This window comes from Dinoponera quadriceps, unplaced genomic scaffold, assembly GCF_001313825.1.
Source record: "Dinoponera quadriceps isolate SergipeBrazil2010 unplaced genomic scaffold, ASM131382v1 scaffold1252, whole genome shotgun sequence".
In the NCBI taxonomy this organism is placed as follows: Eukaryota; Metazoa; Arthropoda; class Insecta; order Hymenoptera; family Formicidae; genus Dinoponera; species Dinoponera quadriceps.
In genome coordinates, this window is record NW_014555363.1 from 1,346,812 (window position 1) to 1,366,763 (window position 19,952).

A 19,952-nucleotide genomic window follows, 5' to 3' on the forward strand; every position below is an offset into this window, starting at 1 on the left:
TATTAACTTTGCCCCGAAACTTTAATTCTACAAATTTAATTTTAATATTATCTTGAACAGCTACCTACCTCGATGTTAAAACAGCGGAAACGGGAATCGAAGACATCATCAAGGTCAAAGTGGAGATAAATGATACTACTGGTACTAAAATTAAATCTATTTCGCTATCTTAGCTCCTACTGCGTTGCAGAGTTAAAAATTTGACACAAGGTCACAGAAAACTTCAACTCGCTTAGAGACACTCAGCATCACACTTGTGCAAAATTCACCGAATTATTTTTCGCCGTTGTAATGCGATGCAGATGATCCCAGCAATTCGTGTGGAATTTTTAATTCCGCGCATTCCTCGAAAAGCTGGATATTTTATTCATGAAGGACTTTATCCCACATATAATCGATCGATCAATTTCGCCGCGACTTGGGAGAAGCAGGCGCGAGATGGCTCGGACGGTGATGCTTGTTAAATTTAGAAATTTCGCACGACAGCATTAGAGCCAGGGCGATTTTTGTTGGCCATTTTGCGGTTATAAGTCTCATCTTTCGCTGTTTTCTGACCTGCGCTAGGCTTTGACTTTCTGCAAGCTATAACCCGAAAGTTCCCCGCCGTTTCGGCCTCACAGCTTGTTAGACACATGCGAGGGGCGATTTGGACAGATACGCCCACCGTTTAATAAGTTAATTATATTTTACGAGTTCGCGGTCATATTATAGCGAAATAGAATTTCACGGGAGAAGCGAGGGGCGCGCGCAGCACCGGCAGTGTCATCGGCGCTCGTTACGGCGCTGGTACTGTCACGATCGGCCGTAGTCCCCGCCATGAGTCGCGTACGGAATTAATGAACTACATAAAAAGGGAATGCCGTAAATTATTTTCCGTGAGAATTTATCGCATATAAACTTGCCGGCCGCGAAGGTAGCGGGACACTAATTCGATATTGGCGTATATTAAAATACTTAACGCAATAACGTTCGCGAGAGCCGAAGAATATCTGGCGCAACGCCCGGCATTTTTGCTCGTAAAGATATTTTTTATTTGACGCCGAATCGACTAGCGGCCCAGCAGCGTAGGGCCGTGCATTCGATGGAAATTTATGCGAGGGCCCCGCCCTCGCAGAGAGGCCGAGAGAGAGAACTCGGTCGACGTATACGGGCGCCAGCTCGCAGACCCTATCTGAGCCCTTTACGAGCGTCCAATTGCCTCCCTTTCGTCCAAGTCGACGACGCTATACAAAAATCGCAGGTTGCCGGCCGCTCCAGGAACCAACCAGCGCTAGAGAGAGCGGCGCGCGATCTCGCAGGGCGACTCGCAGAGCGACTCGCGAGGAGCAGCGCCGAAACCAATCAACCGTGCGAAACGAGGACCCAGCTCGTCGCTAAAATCCGAACATCTTCGCCCGGTAACGAGGGTTGAGAGGGCTTAATTAAACGTCCGGGAGGACGGGAACGAACAGAGTCGTGTGTGTATATGCAACAAGGTGATCCAAAGTAGAGCGAAACGGTATCAGCGATAAGTCGTAAGGCGGCAAGTCGCGTCGGCGAGCGTCGCTTCAGCACAGCAACGCTCGATATCTGCCGCGGAAACGATGTTTCATTAACTCTGGTTGACAGGTGCCGATTGCCTACTGACCCTTGGCCTTACGTGAAACAAGAGAAGGCCCTCTCTCTCCCTCTCCATCTCGCTCATTCTTTCCCTTTCTCTCTCTCTCTCTCTCTCTCTCTCTCTGCCTCTCCCTCTATCTCTTTCTCCTCCCTATTCCTTCAACATGGTTCGATAAGCAACGCCGTTTTTGGAAGGCAGCCCGTTTGTGTACGAAACGGCCATCGTTGCACGCCTTCTCGCCGCGCGGCTCAGCTCGGCGCGGCTCCGAGGCGCGCGGCGTCCCGTGGGCCCCGAGCCCGGGCGGGCCCGCAAAAATGACTGCCAAAAAAGGCCCAACTTCATGAAGTCGGACCGTCACTCATCGCGGCGAATTGGCTTCCACAACGCAACAATGTAACGCGATGTGTGCATAACGATGCACCGCTCTCACACACGCATACTGACGCGCGGCTCGCACACGCACGCGGATTGAACGAGGCGAGCACGTGGTGCGCCCACACGTGTGCGCGCACCTACACTCGCGCGCGCCCAAGTGTGTGCGCACGACGACCGTCGAGCACACACCACCCTGCTCTCTCGCTCTGTCTTTCCCTCTCTCGCGCGCTCTCGCGCGATCGGGTCCGCACGGGAGTAAAGGTTTTACCGATGGCGTACGCCTATACGCACGTACCATGTAGGCAGAGGTTCCCACACCGCAGGCCATGATTTATTGGCCTGCCACTCGCCAGACCTGCTGTCATCATCGTCCCATGGTTGGTCCATGATACAGCGCGCCGTGTCGTATATAACTTCCCTCTATGCACGATCTTCGCGTCATATCGGCTCCTTCTTTCCTCGCGCCCCGTTGATACAGGAAGGCCGTTCGCCGCGCCGCGCCGTTCCGCCCCCCTGCGCCCCCTCCTCACTGTAGACCGTCCACCTTGTTTTACCTTAACCAGCCGATACCCACCGCCGTACGAAGCCGACAATCACCTTCTTTCTCATCGAGAAGACGTTGCACGCCGCGTGGGCGGGAGGTGCGAATTTCGCAAACTCGATCTGAGTATCGTTAGCGGCCCCGCTGGTACCTCGGAGTCCCCCCCCCCCCCCCNNNCCCCCCCCCCCCCCGGCCGATCTCACCCCGGCGGTGATCTCGTGACGCGTCTATGCGAGGTAAGAGAAAAATGACGGGCCGAAATGAGGTGATTAAGGAGGATGCGTTTATTTCAGGAGTGAGAGGTCGTTGCATCCTCCGACGAACGTGCGCGCGCGCCTTTCGCTCCTGCGACCGGCGCGCTCAGCGCGTCGGGAACAACGCGGTTCCCACCGCGAAGTTGAAGAAAAGTAAAGAACCGACGGATCAAACGAACGGAGCCGCGAATTCCCCACGGGCGTCGGACGGAATCTGAATTTCCGCGCGATTCCCGGGGGGGCGCGCGCCTATCGAATTCGCGCGCACGGGCTCACGGATACGCGCACGGCGAAAGGGTAACAAGCCCGTCGCACGGGGTCAGGCGGGACAGGAAGGTGAGTAGGCGAGGTGGATGAGAAGGAGGAGGAGGAGGAGAAAGATGACGAGGGCACGGACAGAGAAGGCGCGGACGGGACGAAGGAAGAGGAGGGTTTCCTCCAGAACACGGGGGGCGAACGCGAAGTCGTCCGATTAGGAAGCGAGAGGGGTTACACTTTGTTTCGTCGGCCGCCGGCGTGGTTTCCCAAGCGGCGGCGGCGGCGGCGGCAGCGGCGGTGGTGGCGGCGGCAGTTCGCTCGCTCGTTCGGCACACAGTCGAACTCCTTCGCCACTGGACGACGGACGTCGTCGTCGTCGCCGTCACCATCGTCGTCGTCGTCCTCGTCGTCACCGTAGCTGTCACCGTCGTCATCCACGAGACCGTCATGTCGCACCTCATCATCGGCATCCTGATGATCCTCGCGTCGATCGCGCGTGGCTGCCCGTTCTGCGCCAGGCAGTTGTTGCAGCAACTGCAACAGCAGCAGCAATCGCAGCAGCAACAGGAATCGTACCGGGCGATCGGCAGCCTGAGACCGTTCGGCGCCGACAAGCCGACCCGCGTCCAGGAGTTCAACCGGACCGGCGTGCTGCACCCCGAGTACCAGATACCGGCGACCATCAGACCCGGCAACGTGTCTCAGTGAGTATTCGGCAGATCGCTGTTACGTTGCCGCGAAGATTCTCGTACTCGTGATGTTTCTGCGACAGCCTCGATTTTAGATTAAGACGGTAGCGAGAGAGAGAGAGAGAGTCGGATGCCGCCCTACGTTTTATTGGCGGCGGTGTTCGCGCTCCTCGTCCGCCGCGTTTAATTATCCGAGAAAAGTGCTGGCACGTTTAGCCCGGATAATTAAGACATCGTCGCAGTCGCATAGTATGTCCGATCGAGCGTATGATGTTTGCGTATGACGTTATTGTCGACGAAGATTCAATGGCACGCCTTCGACTTTCCGGACGTTTTAACATTTTAATTTTCCGACGTTTTAACGTTTCAACGGCGGAACGAATCGTGGTACTTGAACGAATTACGTTTTGCTCGCGAGAGCGAGAAGTGTATGGATCCAGTTGGGAATTGAATCTCGATCGATGCGATGTGGACTCGCTTACGAATGATCGGTCCGTTCGCTTTTCTCACAGATTTTCCCTTTTTTTTATTCAAGATTCGGCGCGCCGGCGCGTTATTGTCGTCCAAAGTGCCGCTTGGACCGCATGACCCAACGTTCGAGTTCCTCTCGCGGGCTTCCCAGTACTTTATTCAATATTTGACATTTTAATATTCTTTAACTTGTATTTTAATTATACGCAATGCTGTTTGTATTAATTTTGTCGAATTCCACAGTCCATCGTCATCCTGACGGACGAACTGTTTACGAAGCGTATTAAGCTCTACGGCATCGCGACTTTATTAGTTTGAAATTTCACATTTGAAGTAGTCGACAATTACACCGTCGCGCGATCGCCGCGGATTTGCAGAAGGAAAAGATCCGGCGGCGGTTTAATTGCATTTCGCTTCCGATAAATCGCCGCGCGGCAGAATTGGCACGCGCAATTATAGCCGAGCGAGCCGCGCGCGTATGCCTTTAGGCGGCGCGAAATATTTAAGCAACTATTTTTGAGTGTGTAAATTGTTTGCTCGATACGCACAACGGGGGGAACCGCGAACGTTTACAGGAACGTCACGCACCCCGTGCCGCGTATCGTCAACCACACAGCGAACGCTCGTGCACGTAATCCGATGCACATTTTGCTCGTGCTTTGTACTCGCGCGATTCGATACATTCGACCTATATCGCGTGGCTACATAGCCCGGCTTTTTCGCTCGTTCGCGGCACGCCGGATAACGGCGAGATGTAACGTTGATGCGCGTTACGCGGTCAAGGCAGCAGATGCGATTCGTCGCGACGACACACGTGTCGCAAAAGTCGCGCTCCGGCCAACCGCTTCGACGGGAAAGTACTCCCATTGACAAATTTTCCCCGCCACTTCCACAGCTTCGACGGAAGATTTTATCGTTGAAAAATGTCCCCCGTTGTTTCCCGTCGTTTTAACGGAGAAATTTTCCCGTCGAAAATTTCCAACCGCAATTTCCGTCGTGTTGAGAAATGTTTCTTATAAAAAAAAAAAAAAAATCTCCACCGCTATTTTCGTCAATTTAATAGGAGATCTTTCCATTGAGAAATTTCTACCGCTATTCTCATCGTTTTGACGAGATACTTCCCGTTAAAAAAGTGTTCGCCGTTCTTTCATCGTTCCGGCATAAAATTTTCCTATTAAATTTCTTATTTTCTTATTACCATTCTTATTTATTATCCCGCCGGCGAGGTTACGGACGCCAAGTGGAAAAATGTCGCGATAATCAGTTCGACGGTTGAATTTGCACGGCTGGAGGGGAAAAAACGCGGGTTTTAACTTTGAATTTCCCCACGTCTGACAATTACTCGAAATTTGCTCGAACGATAAGGGAAAGCGAAGGCCATGCCGAGCGTCGCTCGCGATGGAGGTGGATTGCCTTCGTTTTCCCTTGCGCCCTTACAATACGCACGCGGCGTCTAATGGTCCGATCCGTCGCGACGTTACGCGTCATAAAGTCCTCCTATCAGATGGTTTCCACGAAACTCCGGCTGAGACCGGGGTGCGGAATTACACCCCTCCATTCGTGGCCTGCATGCCTCAATTTTACGACGACCAGGTATTTATATAGCTGATCGGGTTGGTCGTCATCGACGAGGAAATCTCCGATGAAGCCTTCACCGAAATCACGAATATCGAAGCAACGTCGGGACGGGAAGTCCGGAGGGAGAAGTGCGCGTCATTGTTCCTAGATTTCACTCGCGTGAGGGTAGAGGTACTTCACCCCGACAACAACGTGCGACCACGTCCGTTGAACTTCACCGGGCCATCATTAATAGACGCTTCTTTCGCGGTCTTCGCGCTTCGGATAGCTGCACGCGCGCGGACGCTCTATTCGAAGGTCACGACACCGGCTCTACGATCACCGGTGTACTACGTGCCGTGAATTCTGACGTGCCGCGAGATCTGTTGTCATCTATTCAATTTGGTCTTCGAGTTAGCACCGCGAGTCCATCGTCGACTTACTGCCGACGTTTCGCCCGACCATCTCGGTTCGTTTCTTCGGGGCGAGAAACGGCCCGAAACTGAAATATTCACAAAACGTCAGCGACAGGCGCACGAAGAACGCGGTGCTAACTCGAAGATCAAATTGAATATTTACCCGAACCGGGAAAGTCTAAAATATCATCCGCTGCCATCAATTTCTATCGTTGAACGGCGTCTTTTGCATAAAACGTCACACGCCGCCGGAAGCGACGACCCGTGGAGTATCGACCTTCGTTCCATTTTGTCCGTCATCGATCCCACCACCTAGAGATCCAGCCTCGTTTCTATATCTTCGAAATTTCGGAAAAAGACCGTTTTCCACATTTTCCGGCGTATTTCTTTGATTGTAGTCCCAGGGGTACAAAAATTCATTTAGAAAAATTCAGGTATGCTTAATTAAAACTTGCCACGGGTTTTCTTCCCATTTTTTTCATACGATTATAAAACTAACATGTACTGCCTGGGTGAGAGATAAAAACAATTGGCGGAAAACGGGGGAAAAAGTGGGTTGCTTCGAAACCTGAAAAACCGTACTCGTTTGAGCGACTCCGACGTGTCTCCGTGCTCGTTCCTCCGTGTCGACGTTACCCGTCACCTTTGCCCGTGGTCCTCACCTGTCCGCAGCTTCCCCTGCGAGCTCGCTCTTCTCGCGATGCCGGAGCGTCGCGACGCCACGCGCCGTAAAACGCCCTACCTATCTCGGTCGCGACTTTCCACGAAACTCCACGCGGCAGAGCCGCGCGACAAGAGGAGAGACGGACGGAGGACGGGAGAGAGGGACGGGGGCGGGAGCGAGTAGACCGACTAACAGGATCAATTCGGGACTCCCTCCGCCGCTCTCTTTCTCTCTTGCGCGCTCAGGACGACTCCGCGATGCCGGATTTAGACCACGGGGGTCGTGGCTGTGCGACCCCAGACGCCGCGACGCCGGCATTGTGTCCCGACGCTAATTTTACAATAGCTGTCTCACCGCCAGACGCGAACGAGAAGAGCACGTGCGCCGACGACGACGACGACGATGACGCTCGGAAGCCAACGGGCTGAACCGCGCGCGTCGTCGACATCGACGGAAAAGAAAAGAAAAAATGCGACGCTCTCGAGACGGCGTGAAGAAGAGCGCGAGAGGGAAAGCGGGGGCGGTGGGGAAAAAGAGCGACGTCGTTGAGACCGCGTGCGACTTAACCGGTGTAACTTTTGAGAAGAAGACTGAGAGAGAGAGAGAGAGAGAGAGAGAGAGAGAGAGAAGTGAAAGGACAGGGTGGGCGTAGAGTCATCATTCCTGGATCATAAGAAAAAAATACATAATCTCTAGACTCTCACTAGGTCTAGGGTCACTAGGAATTTTCGGTCGCACGCGTATGGGCTGAGTTCCAAACACAACATTTACACATGACTTCAACAATGCTTTCCACTTCCAGCTAGAGTATTTCGGCTCGGGTATATCGTATTTAAGTATTTTTGTATTATGACTGACGGTTTGGAGAAGAACATCTCACAAGTCACATTAGGTGCAATAATAATATATACAAATATACGTTACTGGTCGATCAACTGATATATTGTATGGATAGTGTGAGAAAGGGAATCACAGGAAAAGTGCAGTTGGATATTTTAGATGTTTTAAACAACAGCTTTGTAGCTAGTATTATCATCTGGTTCATAAAGGAAATTAAGACTACAAATCTAAATTATTAATTGCATTATCGCAGAAATTCGTGGACTCACTACGCACGCAAAAAGTAAAAAGCTATACACAGAACACTGACATTCCAATAGATCACTTTTCGTGAAGAAAACCGTGATGAAATATTTATTTATTAGATCTTTTAGTGATGTCAGTTCCAAATATTCAGATATCTCGGATGTTTCTCGGAAGTTATCCGGGTATCGAGATATCTGAGTATCCGATTATTTATTTCTACTGTTATTTCTCTTTATTTATTAAAGGCAATTATGAAGGTAATGTCAAGAAAAAGTGCTTTGCGAAATATTTAGATTTCACGTCTAAATACGGTGAAATAAAATATAAACTGATAAAACGTTCGCTTCTTTCCTAAAAAAAGAAAAAAATTTATCGGAATCATATATGTTTCCCTTGAGCGTTCACATTTCGTTGATCTTACCTTAAGATTTTATACGCGGATTTACGAGAATATATTTATGTAAAGGAAACCGTGATTTCGTCCACAGAAATGTTTTAGTTTAGTTCCGTGTGCCCGGTTATTCTGGGATAGAATCCCGTAGTACGGTTACCCCGCGAGTTTGGGTGTACTCAGGTACAGAATTTATCCTAACAGCACTAGATCTAACGGCACGGTGAATTCGATGTGCGGACGTGTGCGCGTGTATACATGTGTTGTTGCGTGACTTCAGGATCGCCGGGACTACCGGGTAATTATGTCGATTACGATATGCAATATCCGCAACGGCGTTCCCCGTCGGATTAACGCTGCTGATCGACGACGATTATGATAACGAGAGACTTGCGAGTTATGCGCGCCGGGGTTAACGTCGATAAGTCGGCGGCGACGATTTTTACGACAGCGTTCAGCATCGCGAAGAATGCATCGGATATGGAATCGTGCGCGCTTCAATCCCCGAGTCGGGTTTTGATGCTACCTTGACGCTCTTAAGGACAGTTTGTATCTGCATAGATGGCCTATAGACTAATAAAAACCTATTTTGACGATACACTGACGCTTATTAACTTCTCCCCGGAACCGCAATGAATTTTGCATATGAATTTTCACGCTATTTTGAACAACCTTTTGACGTCTTGACTATTTGGACGTTGAAACAGCCAAAATATAAATCTTAAAACGTCATCAGAGTCAAAGTAGAAAAAAATTAATATCAATTCAAAATTCGTATTCTTATACATAAACAAGAATATATAATCTTATGGAAAGATAAAAATTGTTTACAAGCAAAAATTCTATAATCAAAGATAATTAAATCAAAGAAAATATAACGATATCTTCAAACGAAGAATTGTATCGGTTTGAAGATATCGTTCTTTCCATATCCAATATTTGTTCTTCTCGATTTATAAAAGTTATTCTTGAATAATAAGAATATCATATTTTTAGTAGAATTATATACAATTTCTTTGTGTAAATAAGTTTTATTTTCATATAAGATTATATTCTTGTTTATATATGAGGATATTAGTCTTGAATTGATACTCATTTTTTTTCCATAGGAGTAAATTATATTATTAGAATTAAAATTTGTTTTAGAATCTTCTATTTTGTTGTCTTAGCTCCTATTGTGTAGAATCAAAGGCTTAAAGTAGGGCCAGAATTTCTTTCGTTAAAGGCGTGATATGAACATATAGACACATGTAGTGCTATCGGCATAATCCGGGTGATTCGATACCCAGGTAATACCCGCGGGCTTCGATATCCGAGTCTTTTTTGTAATATCCGGATGTCCGGGTACACACATTCGCAGATATTACTCGAGTATTCGAATACTTGTATTCACAGATAATATCCCGGTAATCAGAAGGCAGTAACGGAGTAAATAGTTACGAATCTGCAGTACATTCTTTTGTTATTTGTTATCATTCGAAAAATTAATAATTGTAACATTGGAGATTAATAGTATATTTACCTGAATTTAAATATATCCAGACGGTCGGAGTCGAAAGCTAGACAACGGATAACTAGACAAGCTAGACAAAGGATATTGAAAGAAAACAATGTTACATTCAAATAAAAGAATTACTCCAATACTCTTAGCAAATATTCCCTTTAATGTAGCATATTTTCCTTTCGGTGTAGAAATTTCGTTTCCTTCAACGAAAATACATTCGGTTTCATTCATTGTCACGTTAATTCAACGAATCTTTCTCTCCGTGCGGCAGCCGTCGAAATGAGCGATAGAGATACAAGTAGACGCGAGAATCTGTGCGAATATTGGAATGTTTGAAAAATTGCGACAAAAAGTAAGCGAGAGATACTCGGACGGATGCACTTCGTCGCGTCGCGAAACCGCGCGACGTTAGCATACGTTCGATATGCCGCGAACACCAATATCAAACTGGATGCAGATGAAATTTTTGCAGGTTCTATTACCTGAGTCCACGAGAAGGCCCCCCTCTCACGTTACTCGTTAGCCCGTGCAGCGGCCCGATCTCATGGACGGTCAGTTACGTGGAGCCGCCCGAAAACGATCAGGAAGCGGAAGGAATAAAGTGTACGTGAAATCCTGCTCGCTCTTGATAGCCGCCGGCTATAAGTCCTGGCAAACAGTTCGCCGGCATTTTATCGTTTTGTTTGGTATTAGCGATTTATGTAAATATTTAGCGAGGCGGCGGAGTCGCCTCCTATATTGGCCAATCTCCTCTCCCGTTGATTTATAATCGCGAGAGAACCGTTCGAGAACCGTCGGCAAATATTTAGCTTCCGAGAGTAGAGTCTTGATTTTTTACGCGGACGCGCCATTCGTACGTCGCTCATCTGATCGATAGCCTGTTCGATATTTCCAAAGCGCCAATGGCCAACGTTGTTATCGTTACTTTGTGAGAACTTGCGATCAACCTCTCGTTTTTCTTTTTTCCTCTTCCTTTTCTTGCGTTTCTTATCTTTCGTTTCTTTTTATGGAAGACAAAACCACACGCGAGCTTTCGGTATCACGGAAAGAGAGTAACTCTTGAGTACGTCCGAGAGAGAGAGAGAGGAGGAGCGCAATATACTTAATAGAGTACTGTTCGTAATCACCTCGTGCACGATGAGCCTGAAATAATCGGGTACTCGTGTAATACGCGCTACGGGCTGGTTGAATGATTCCGAATCAATTTACCACGTAGCGCAAACGCGGTGGCCCGTGAAGACCCTGAAGCCGGGCTCACCTCTCTTCACGTACGAAGGCGCGGACGACCAAAATTTCACGATACCAAAGACGCGGGCCGGTCTTTACTGGTTCGAGATCAAGTCCGTGGAGTCGGTGGCGGGCAACGACGACTCGGCGAGGCGCTCGCCCGGCACCGTCCTCCTGTACGCGACGTCCACCTCCTTGGATCACGTGCCGGGCATTTACGCGAACGAGAAGGAGCACCGGCATCGCTCACTGAGGTTTCAGCAGCGACGGAGTAAGCGCCGGCTGACGGTATCCTGGAACAAAAGGTACCACCACCAACGCGAGTCCCCGCGCGGGAAAAAACGGTGCCGCCGCATCGATGGATCTGCTCGACGGCGATTGGGATCGATCTTGTTGATTCAATAGCAATGTCTCATCGAAACTAATACCGATGGGATATTGAGAGAGAAAGTGATATGTTTGTTTCGATCACATCTCCAGGAAGCGTCAAGTAGCGACAACACTAATCAATATTACATAATCGTCGTGATGTTTTGATATAAATATGATAATAAAAATACAACATGACATTGGTCAAAGGTGGAGTTGTCGAATCAACAATGTTATTGTAATATAACGTTACATCGTCGAGTGCGAGATTTAACTTTGATCTGACGTTGTCGTTACTTGTCGTAATGTTATAGTGTAAATATAACAATAACATTAGTTACTGATATATTTTTCCACTTAATAATTGTAATATAACACACGTTGCACGTAACAGTTGCATCGTTAAGTGAAAAATGATAAGAGACAATAATTTTAGTAATTGCTTTTCATAACTTTCCGCTGAACAATGTAAATGTAATATGATACACGAACATTACAGTTATATTACAGTTATATCGTCAAGTGGGAAATTGCAATTTTGATGTAACGTCTCATCGTTACTTATTGTTCACTCGGAATATTATTGAAACTAATACATCACACATTGTCTCAATATCTCAAGTACCAGTTTCGATGATACTGCTATCGAGTCAACAAGATTAACTCCAATTACGGCGCTGTCGGTCCATTCGATCGCCACACAACATTCCGTTTTCCGTGCGCGATTTTCCTCTTTCCCGCTTCCTCCTCTATCCCCCGCGAATGTTTCTCGGTGAAAATCCGAACGACGCGGCTCGCAATCCCGATACGGATTCCGATATTTAACGAGGTGTCGCGCGCATAATGAATAGCCGACTTCGTCGGCAAGGCGGATGAGAGTTTCTATAGACGTCCGGATGCCAAGAATTTAATTAGCGAGAATGCGCAAGCGAGAACACAGGTCCGAGTGTCGGCTGCGAGTGTCTCGTAATTATCTCTGGACGAGAGATGCTTTCCGACACCTTTCCTCCCCCCTCTCCGTCTTTCCTCATCGTTCGACGAATTTACAAAGCGCGAGAATCCCCTCCCTGTACTCTCCGGACGCGGCCGCGTCCCGCCACGATTTCCAGCCGAAACGTCTTTGTTTTTCCAGCCATGTGGATCCTCACCTGTCCAACTACTGTTTAGCCGTGACGTCCGGCACGCAGCCGCAGCCGTCGACGCTCTGCGCCGCTCGGAACATTCTTAAGACGCACCCGCACACCACGAGAACCGGCTCCTCCTCGAAGGAATACCATCATCGGGGCGTCCCGGAAGGGCTGCACTGTGTACGGCAGACCAAGCTGACGCTCCACAGAATGCGATACGACACTACGTACAACTTCACTCTATACGTGGTCGGTGTGCTCCACCTCCGTCATTATTCCGGTCGAATCGGTTGCTCGTAAAATCCTAGATTGCTCGATCGTTCGCTCGTTTGTTCGTTTGCGCAAGAAAAAAAGAAGGAAACATATATACACCCGCTGAGAGTCTGAAAACGTCGTAACGTTCATCCGACAGGTGAACACGCGGAACAACGTTTCCAATCGGGTCGCCACCGACACCATCAGGTTCAAGAAGCCGGAGCTGACGCTGCGAACCGGTCGTTACACCACGGCCAATCTACGGAAGACGGACGGTTTCGTGAACTTCCGCTATCGGCCGCCGGACAACACCTCGAGCGTTTTTCACATACTTCCCTGCGGCGGCGGCATCGTCAAGGCGAAATTGAGCGGTCCAGGAGTATTACGGGTAAACACGGTTAACACGTAGACGATCGGCGCGACTTTAAGCTGACGAGCGAATTTGTCGAATTTCGTCAATTAATTAGATAATTAATTGATGATCGATATTAGTCAATTAATTAATAATGCCGCGCTGTCCGAGTGGCGGCCGGTTGCGCCCCGTACATGGCGCGCTGCCGCCGAGCGTATTATTACTTATCCAAGTGTTCCTCGTGATCCGCGTCGATACGCATGTAAGCGTGTAACTATGTCGTGTAGGAGAAAGAGGTGGTGGGATATGCCTCATTACGTGTGCCTCCTCTGCCTCCCGGTAAGACGTACACGTTGCGTATATCGACCACACCGCAGGAACTGGTCCGAGTATCCACCATAAAAGTGCTCGCCACGCAGGAGTCGTCCACCATTTATCCGCAGGTACGTTAAAACGTTAGAAACGTTTGCAATAGTTTCTCTCATTCAGCCTTTATTCTTCTTTTTCCTCCAACTCTCGACAATTTTTGCACGCTAGACTGCTAGTGTATGTGTGACTACTGGCTCGTTATCACTTTTATTTTATCGCTGGTAAGTGTTTCCGCGTGTACGCATGCCGCGGGATCTTTAAAGATGAAAATCCTAGTCTTCTTATGGGAGAGTTGACTATACAATCTCACGACGCATGTTAGATTAGACTCCGGGAGTCTTTTCCCATAGCCAACTGAGTTGCCACGCTGAGGAAAAAAAATCCAAAAGATAACAAATATTTATTCGCAGTGCGTACTAGTGACATATTTACTAAAATTTAAGTTCCTTCATTTCAATAGAAATAAACAATTGCTTTCATGAAAAGCTACAGATTTTAGACAATGTATGTTTCCTCATTTGGAAACATTTTTTTTCAGCGTAGAAATATGTATATTAGCATAAATAAATATATATATTGTTAGTGTCACGGAGTAAATGTTATTTATCTTTTAGATATTTTCCCTCTCAGTGTATGCTTTATTTCACATACGAATTTACAAAGATCTGAGATTCATAGCTGTGCGCGAAGGAGTCATCGTGAGATCGATTACCCCGATGCCGGGTTAAAATTAATCCGAAGGGGGGGGGGGAGCACAGGTAGAATGTTTCTTTTTTTCTCTTTAACGCAGATACCGACGAAAAATCCGCCGCGGGAGTACCGGTCCTTGAGGACCTGTCACGAGGTAACGATAGGCGTGGAGCCGGCCGGCGCCGCCAAATACTGCATCCTGGTGAAGGAGTTGCGTAGCTCCTCGTCCTTGGCGAGTGTCACGACCGTTCCGGATCAGTGCGGGCTCCACCGGCGCAGACGGTCCGAGTATACGTTCGAGGTTTGTGAGGAGAAACGGAGCCCACCGAAGGATCGGGCGCTGCCGTTCACGCTGTCGAGGCTGCAGCCCGGCAAGGCTTACCTGCTGCAGATCACGGCGCAGCTGAAGGGTCAATCTTTGTCCTACCCGCTGCTGGGTGTGCGCACACGACGTTCCTGTGACACATGATCCACATGATTCCTATTGAACGAACTGCAGCGACTCGACGATAATCTGCACCGCTAGTGACTTTTTTTTAGACACCCCTCCCCAACTGTTACTGATTAAAAGAGAATTTATGACGCACGGAGGAAGATAATAATTCGGAGGGGCGACGGCAAATTTTACCCTGTCGCAGCAGGTAAGTAAATATACAGGGTGCTTCTTTAGTACCGTCCAATATTTCAGAAACAGAATTTCGAAGTCACCTTATGAAGATATAAACACGTGTTTGTACGAACTGTTTCTTTATAAAGTGACCTGAAAAATCACCGATAGTACTTATGAAACGCACTATATATTTATTTACTTGCTGCGATAACGTAAGATTTCGCCAGTTCCGTCAGATTATTTTTCCCCGTGCACACGAAGATGTATCTACGATGTCCGTGAAATTTGTCCATCTTCGCGCGAGGACGTTCTGACGCGAATCGGGTGCGTAGCTCGTTCATTTTTTGAGACTGACGCGAGAATAACTTCGAGTTTCGGCGGATGTTCGTCGAAGTAAGTAGATGACATCGAGACACGCTATACGTTTGGTACAAATCCGTTGTATCTCAAAATTTCGCCTCGCGAGCCAAGTACCAAGTATCGGTCGTGATCGCGATATTTGATATATGGTAGATATCTTGTGGATCTCTCGTTGATCTTGCTGCTCTCGATCGATCGTAGAAGAGAGGTGTATGTAGCTGATTGGAGAAGTGTTACCTTCGGGGATTACGTTCAGTCGCATTTCGAGGCACAGTCTAGTCTAGATTTTACGACAACGTACAATCGCGGCGTCCACGGTGGGCGCGGGGGGCGACCATACACACATCGATATATATTTTGCTATTTGTGTAATGTACATGTACATTCTTATATATATGTATATGCAAGGTATATCTGAACTCTACCGAATAAACTTACAGGATAAATTCTATGTTAAAAAGTAAATAAAAAAGTTTTAGTAGACATGCGTCCGCAAAAGCTTGGTTTTTGGGATATAGTCTTCGGAAGATTACAAGAAAATGTGTCGCGATAAACGAATTAAGAATACTAATATACTTTTCTTACGTTGGTATATTATTATATTATTATTGTTGCGAGTGAAATTATAAGAAACGTATTATTTCTCCTTGACATCATGGATGCTTACACTTTCGAGGAGCTTGCAGATGTGCATTTCACTCATGGGGCAGCAAATGGCAACGGAAGAGAAGCTGTACGAATCTATCTAACAAGATTGATGATGAAATATTTTTTTTTAACCGAGATTGCAGTTCAGAAATTAAGCGTTTTGAGAAACATGGGGTTATATTTACTGAGACTCTTTTACTTATTCTTTTTTAAAGAATCCATCGTGTAAGTTTGTCGGTAGAGTTCAGATATATCTTGTATATATACGATACGCCTTTTTACCTTGAATAAGTACATCGAGTATTTTTGTAACTTACACGGCGAGTGTACACGTACGGCGTGCGAACGTCAAAGCACGCTTGACACATTCGTAATAAAAGTTATAAGATTCGTCCCTGTGGCGCATAAACACACACACATACACACACACACTCACACTGTGGCCTTACTCCTTCCTTTAATCGTACGAATAAAAATATATACCAGAATGAGTTTTAACTGCAGTACAAAGTTGATAATATCATATATATCGTTTGTCCCGCGATAATTGGTTGCCGAATATTTTAATGCGCGATATCATCGATATTAATTTCTAACAAATAATTCGAGATTGCTACAATTAATTAATCTAATTTAATCATCAACAATTCGAAAATCGCTAATTCGATACTTCCGCCGAAGAAAATTCGGCTTTAAATAGATTTAAAAAATCTGTAATCAAAATATAGTGGAACACCCACGCTGTACAACACATCGCCCGATGTTATACGACGAATAATAAAAGTAGAGATAGTCTAATCGTAATTACCCTTCGTAATTCTTAGTGATCTAGTAGCTGAGTTCCAGTTTGATGAGTCTCAGGAGCTTGTCGCCGGGCGAATTTGGCGGTTCCGATTGCAGGAAGTAGGCCGCTCTCAAGAGATGAGCTAGTCTGTCTTCTCCGGGACAGGTCGCAAGCTCTCGCAGAGTGACTGCTGTGTAAAGCGCTAAACGCGCGCCGTGCGGGTCCAGGCGGGTCACAGTGTCCATAATGCGCTTGCACAAATCCAACTTGCGAGGGTCGCTCAGCGGTATCAGCTGTATCAGCGAGTGGCTCACGGACACGCAATGTTGATGACCGGGATGCAGGAGCACCGTCAGCCTAAAGAATGAATAAATTAATTCTGTTACTTTAGAGACGACGTACTCTCTACAAATTCCTCGGAGTGAAGTCTCGCTGAAAAGGAGTGAGGATTCACTCGAAGCGACGGTCGAAACAATCTGAGTAGAATTTCGCTCGAAGAAATTGAAGGATCAAGTGAGAAAACGGTCAAGACAGAGGCACGAGAGGTCGGGGCTGTTTTACCGTGACAGAAGATCGGAGAGGGTATGCGGGGTCGCCTTTCTCATGACTTCCGTCACTTCCTCCTCCAGTCTGTCCGTCAACTGCGCGACTTCCGCGGATGTGACTGTTCCAGGACACGCGTTGCAGGACCAATCGGTGTCCGGGTTCAAAGGATCGTTCGCCAGCATGAAGCCGTTTCTGCAGGGGCACCGCAAGCTGCCCAAGTGCGTGCCCAATTCCGTCGGGTCGGCGCAGCGTTCGCATCGGCAGGTAAAATATTTCGTGGCGAGGAGGTGCTCTCGTCTGGCCCGCGTGGACCAAAGCGCGTGCGTGTACATGGTACTCAGATGCTCTCCTCTGGGAAATAAAAGTAAGAAACTCTTCGCAAAAAATATAAAGATAGATCAAAATCAAGCCTAGAAAAAATCAACACTGAGGAAGAAAATACTTAAAAGATAAACAATATTTATTCGGTGGATACTAATAATATATTTATTTATGTACCAAAGCGCGGGTGTGTGGAAAACCGATATCAAAATATGAACGTACTTCTTGATGGACGTGATCGCGTTCACCGTGATACGTGGCCTGCCTTTGTCGTCAAGGCGGAAACAGTGTCGCGTGTTGGCCACGCAGGAGTGTTCCAGGAGGGACGCGTTCTCGTAGATCGCGAACGAGCCCTCCGGTGGCATGGTCTCGAGCGCGTTCACATCGATCAGACCGCAAATTTTCGGCAAGACGCTCATACAATCGGGCGCCATCGCCACGATCGGGCCGAGATGCTGACTTATGTTCATTACTTCGTCGTGCGCCTCTGTACCGGGTCCTCGCGAGTCCTCGTGACTCTGCAGATTGGTCAAGGACGTCCAGCGTTTCGACTTGGTGCGCCACAGTATCAGCATACGGATCACCAGCAGCACGTCGCATCTGCGGATCACGCAGGCTCGTGAATCGCGAGGTTTACGGCGAACAGGAAGGCGAATCCGACGTGGAAAAAGGGAGAAAAAATTACGCGGGGGAAATATAAGGAAGAAAAATATATATGTGATTCATCATTTTATACTATATAATACTATTTATAAAAGTAGACTTTTTCATTTCTTAAAAATTAATTTTCTCCATTATTTTATTATTATTCATCCTTCCATTTTAGAACAACATTTAGTTATAAATATTTGTCGATATTCGTATTTCAAATTGGTCGGTGTTCATTATACATTGTAGCCAATGAAAGGACTCGCACATCGCTTGAGGATGAACTTAAAACAATCTTAAATATAACATTCGACTATGAATACCGGTCTATATTTGACAATCCTCGACTTCGATCAGATAAGGAGCCAGACCAATATCAGCAAGAAATCAGAGATGTCCGGATTCTTACTCGAGGGGCTCTACCTGGGAATGATTCTAGCGCGTGCAAGAAGAGTGCATTCGGGTTCGTGTCTCTTTTTGTCGGTGAGGCAATCGGGCCTGCACACCGGCCAGCAGCACTTGCCGCATCTTACGTCAATCTCGGCGCATTGTCCGCCGCAGCCAACGCAAAGCCGTTGGTTCTGTGCGTGAATCGACGGGCCCCAGACCAAAGGTGCCTCCGAGAGGATCACGTCTCCCGGTACCAAGTCCCGAGTAGCCAGCAGGTGCCGTCCGAGCTGGGGATCGTGGCGGATCTCCCAGGCGCAGCACACGGGCCTGTGTCGCGGCCAGTCCCGCGACTGATGGCACTTGTCGCAGTAGAACTCGCGTTTGCAGTTGCCGCACTTCAGCGTGGCGTCCTTACCGCACACCGGACACACACCGTGACTTGCAGCGACAACCGTCTCCATGGGCGAAATTAATTAATTCCTGCGATTTTTCAGATTTCATTCGTCAACTTACTTCATTTTTCTGATTTTAATTTTTACGCGAATCTTTCAATTTTCAACTCTGTTATATAACTTTTCCGATTTTATTCCCGAGGACGATTCGATCCTTCGACTGCGCGATTGCAAGGAATTATTTGGTTTTGAATCGCGACGCATAAAAAAATTCGAAGCGTTTTCAAAGTGAAAACTCGGTGGAGTGTCACGGTCGGCGAAACTTCTCTCGCTGAGGCTTTTACTTAACACATTGACTCCTGTTAATTGCTCGGAAGCTTTACGGTAAATAACTATAAATTCACATCGGCATGTAACTTTTATCATTCAAACGCATCTATCTTCTACCTCGCTTCATTGAAACTTTCCATTGGCTACATAACCGATTTCTCAATAATTAATCAAATTACTTAATATTTTATATGTAATCAAATTATACCTTACACGTAGATCAACGTGGTGGTATCGTAACGCCGGTCGTCGATAATCATCACGGTATTCAACGTGTTAAAATACTTGCGTTGCTTTCGCTCGGAGAGTTAATGACGATCCTCGAGCGATGTAAGGCGTTCGCACGCGCGGGGAATTGCACGCTGTTAGATTTCTTCAATTTTTCGAACTGTGATCACACTGTGTCACGAAAACATCGTACACCGGCTACTAACTTTATCACACTGAACAACCGGCGCCTGTGCTAGCGCGGTGGTCGCGTTTAATTATAGGCCGGAGACGGCCGCATATACACGCTACTATTTCCGTACGGCGCAGGGAACGAGGATTTTTCTATGGACCGCGCATAGATCAGATATAGCAGCGCGTTCCACGTATTTACGCCCCGCATCTAAATCTAAAAAGAGTCCATTGATTACGGAGTACAGAATGATCTTATACGTGTATGGGAAGATCGTTGCTGTTCACTATCATAGTGATACTTGACAAGTTTGGACTTAATAGAGATA

At 47.4% G+C, this 19,952-nt stretch overlaps 2 protein-coding genes across 4 annotated transcripts; one reads left to right on the top strand and one right to left on the bottom strand.

Moving 5' to 3' along the window:
- Positions 1-3,241: 3,241 nt before the first annotated feature.
- LOC106744027 lies at positions 3,242-16,304 on the top strand. The gene is made up of 7 exons (XM_014618421.1): positions 3,242-3,732; positions 10,279-10,409; positions 11,023-11,338; positions 12,535-12,778; positions 12,942-13,172; positions 13,424-13,579; positions 14,296-16,304. The coding sequence occupies exons 1-7, from the start codon at positions 3,476-3,478 to the stop codon at positions 14,662-14,664; spliced, it is 1,704 nt and encodes a 567-aa protein (XP_014473907.1). The 5' UTR covers positions 3,242-3,475; the 3' UTR covers positions 14,665-16,304.
- Positions 14,564-19,673, bottom strand: LOC106744028. Of its 3 annotated transcripts, XM_014618423.1 has the most exons (6): positions 19,514-19,673; positions 18,536-18,982; positions 17,687-18,064; positions 17,159-17,494; positions 16,622-16,954; positions 14,564-14,651 (listed from the first exon to the last, which is right to left on the bottom strand). In XM_014618423.1, exons 2-5 carry the CDS (start codon positions 18,961-18,963, stop codon positions 16,642-16,644), a joined length of 1,455 nt encoding a protein of 484 aa, XP_014473909.1. In that variant the 5' UTR covers positions 18,964-18,982; positions 19,514-19,673; the 3' UTR covers positions 14,564-14,651; positions 16,622-16,641. The 3 variants fall into 3 exon arrangements, with proteins under 3 accessions (XP_014473909.1, XP_014473908.1, XP_014473910.1); XM_014618422.1 differs by lacking the exon at positions 14,564-14,651 and having other exon boundaries at positions 16,405-16,954; XM_014618424.1 differs by lacking the exon at positions 14,564-14,651 and having other exon boundaries at positions 16,405-16,954; positions 19,433-19,673.
- Positions 19,674-19,952: the final 279 nt, after the last annotated feature.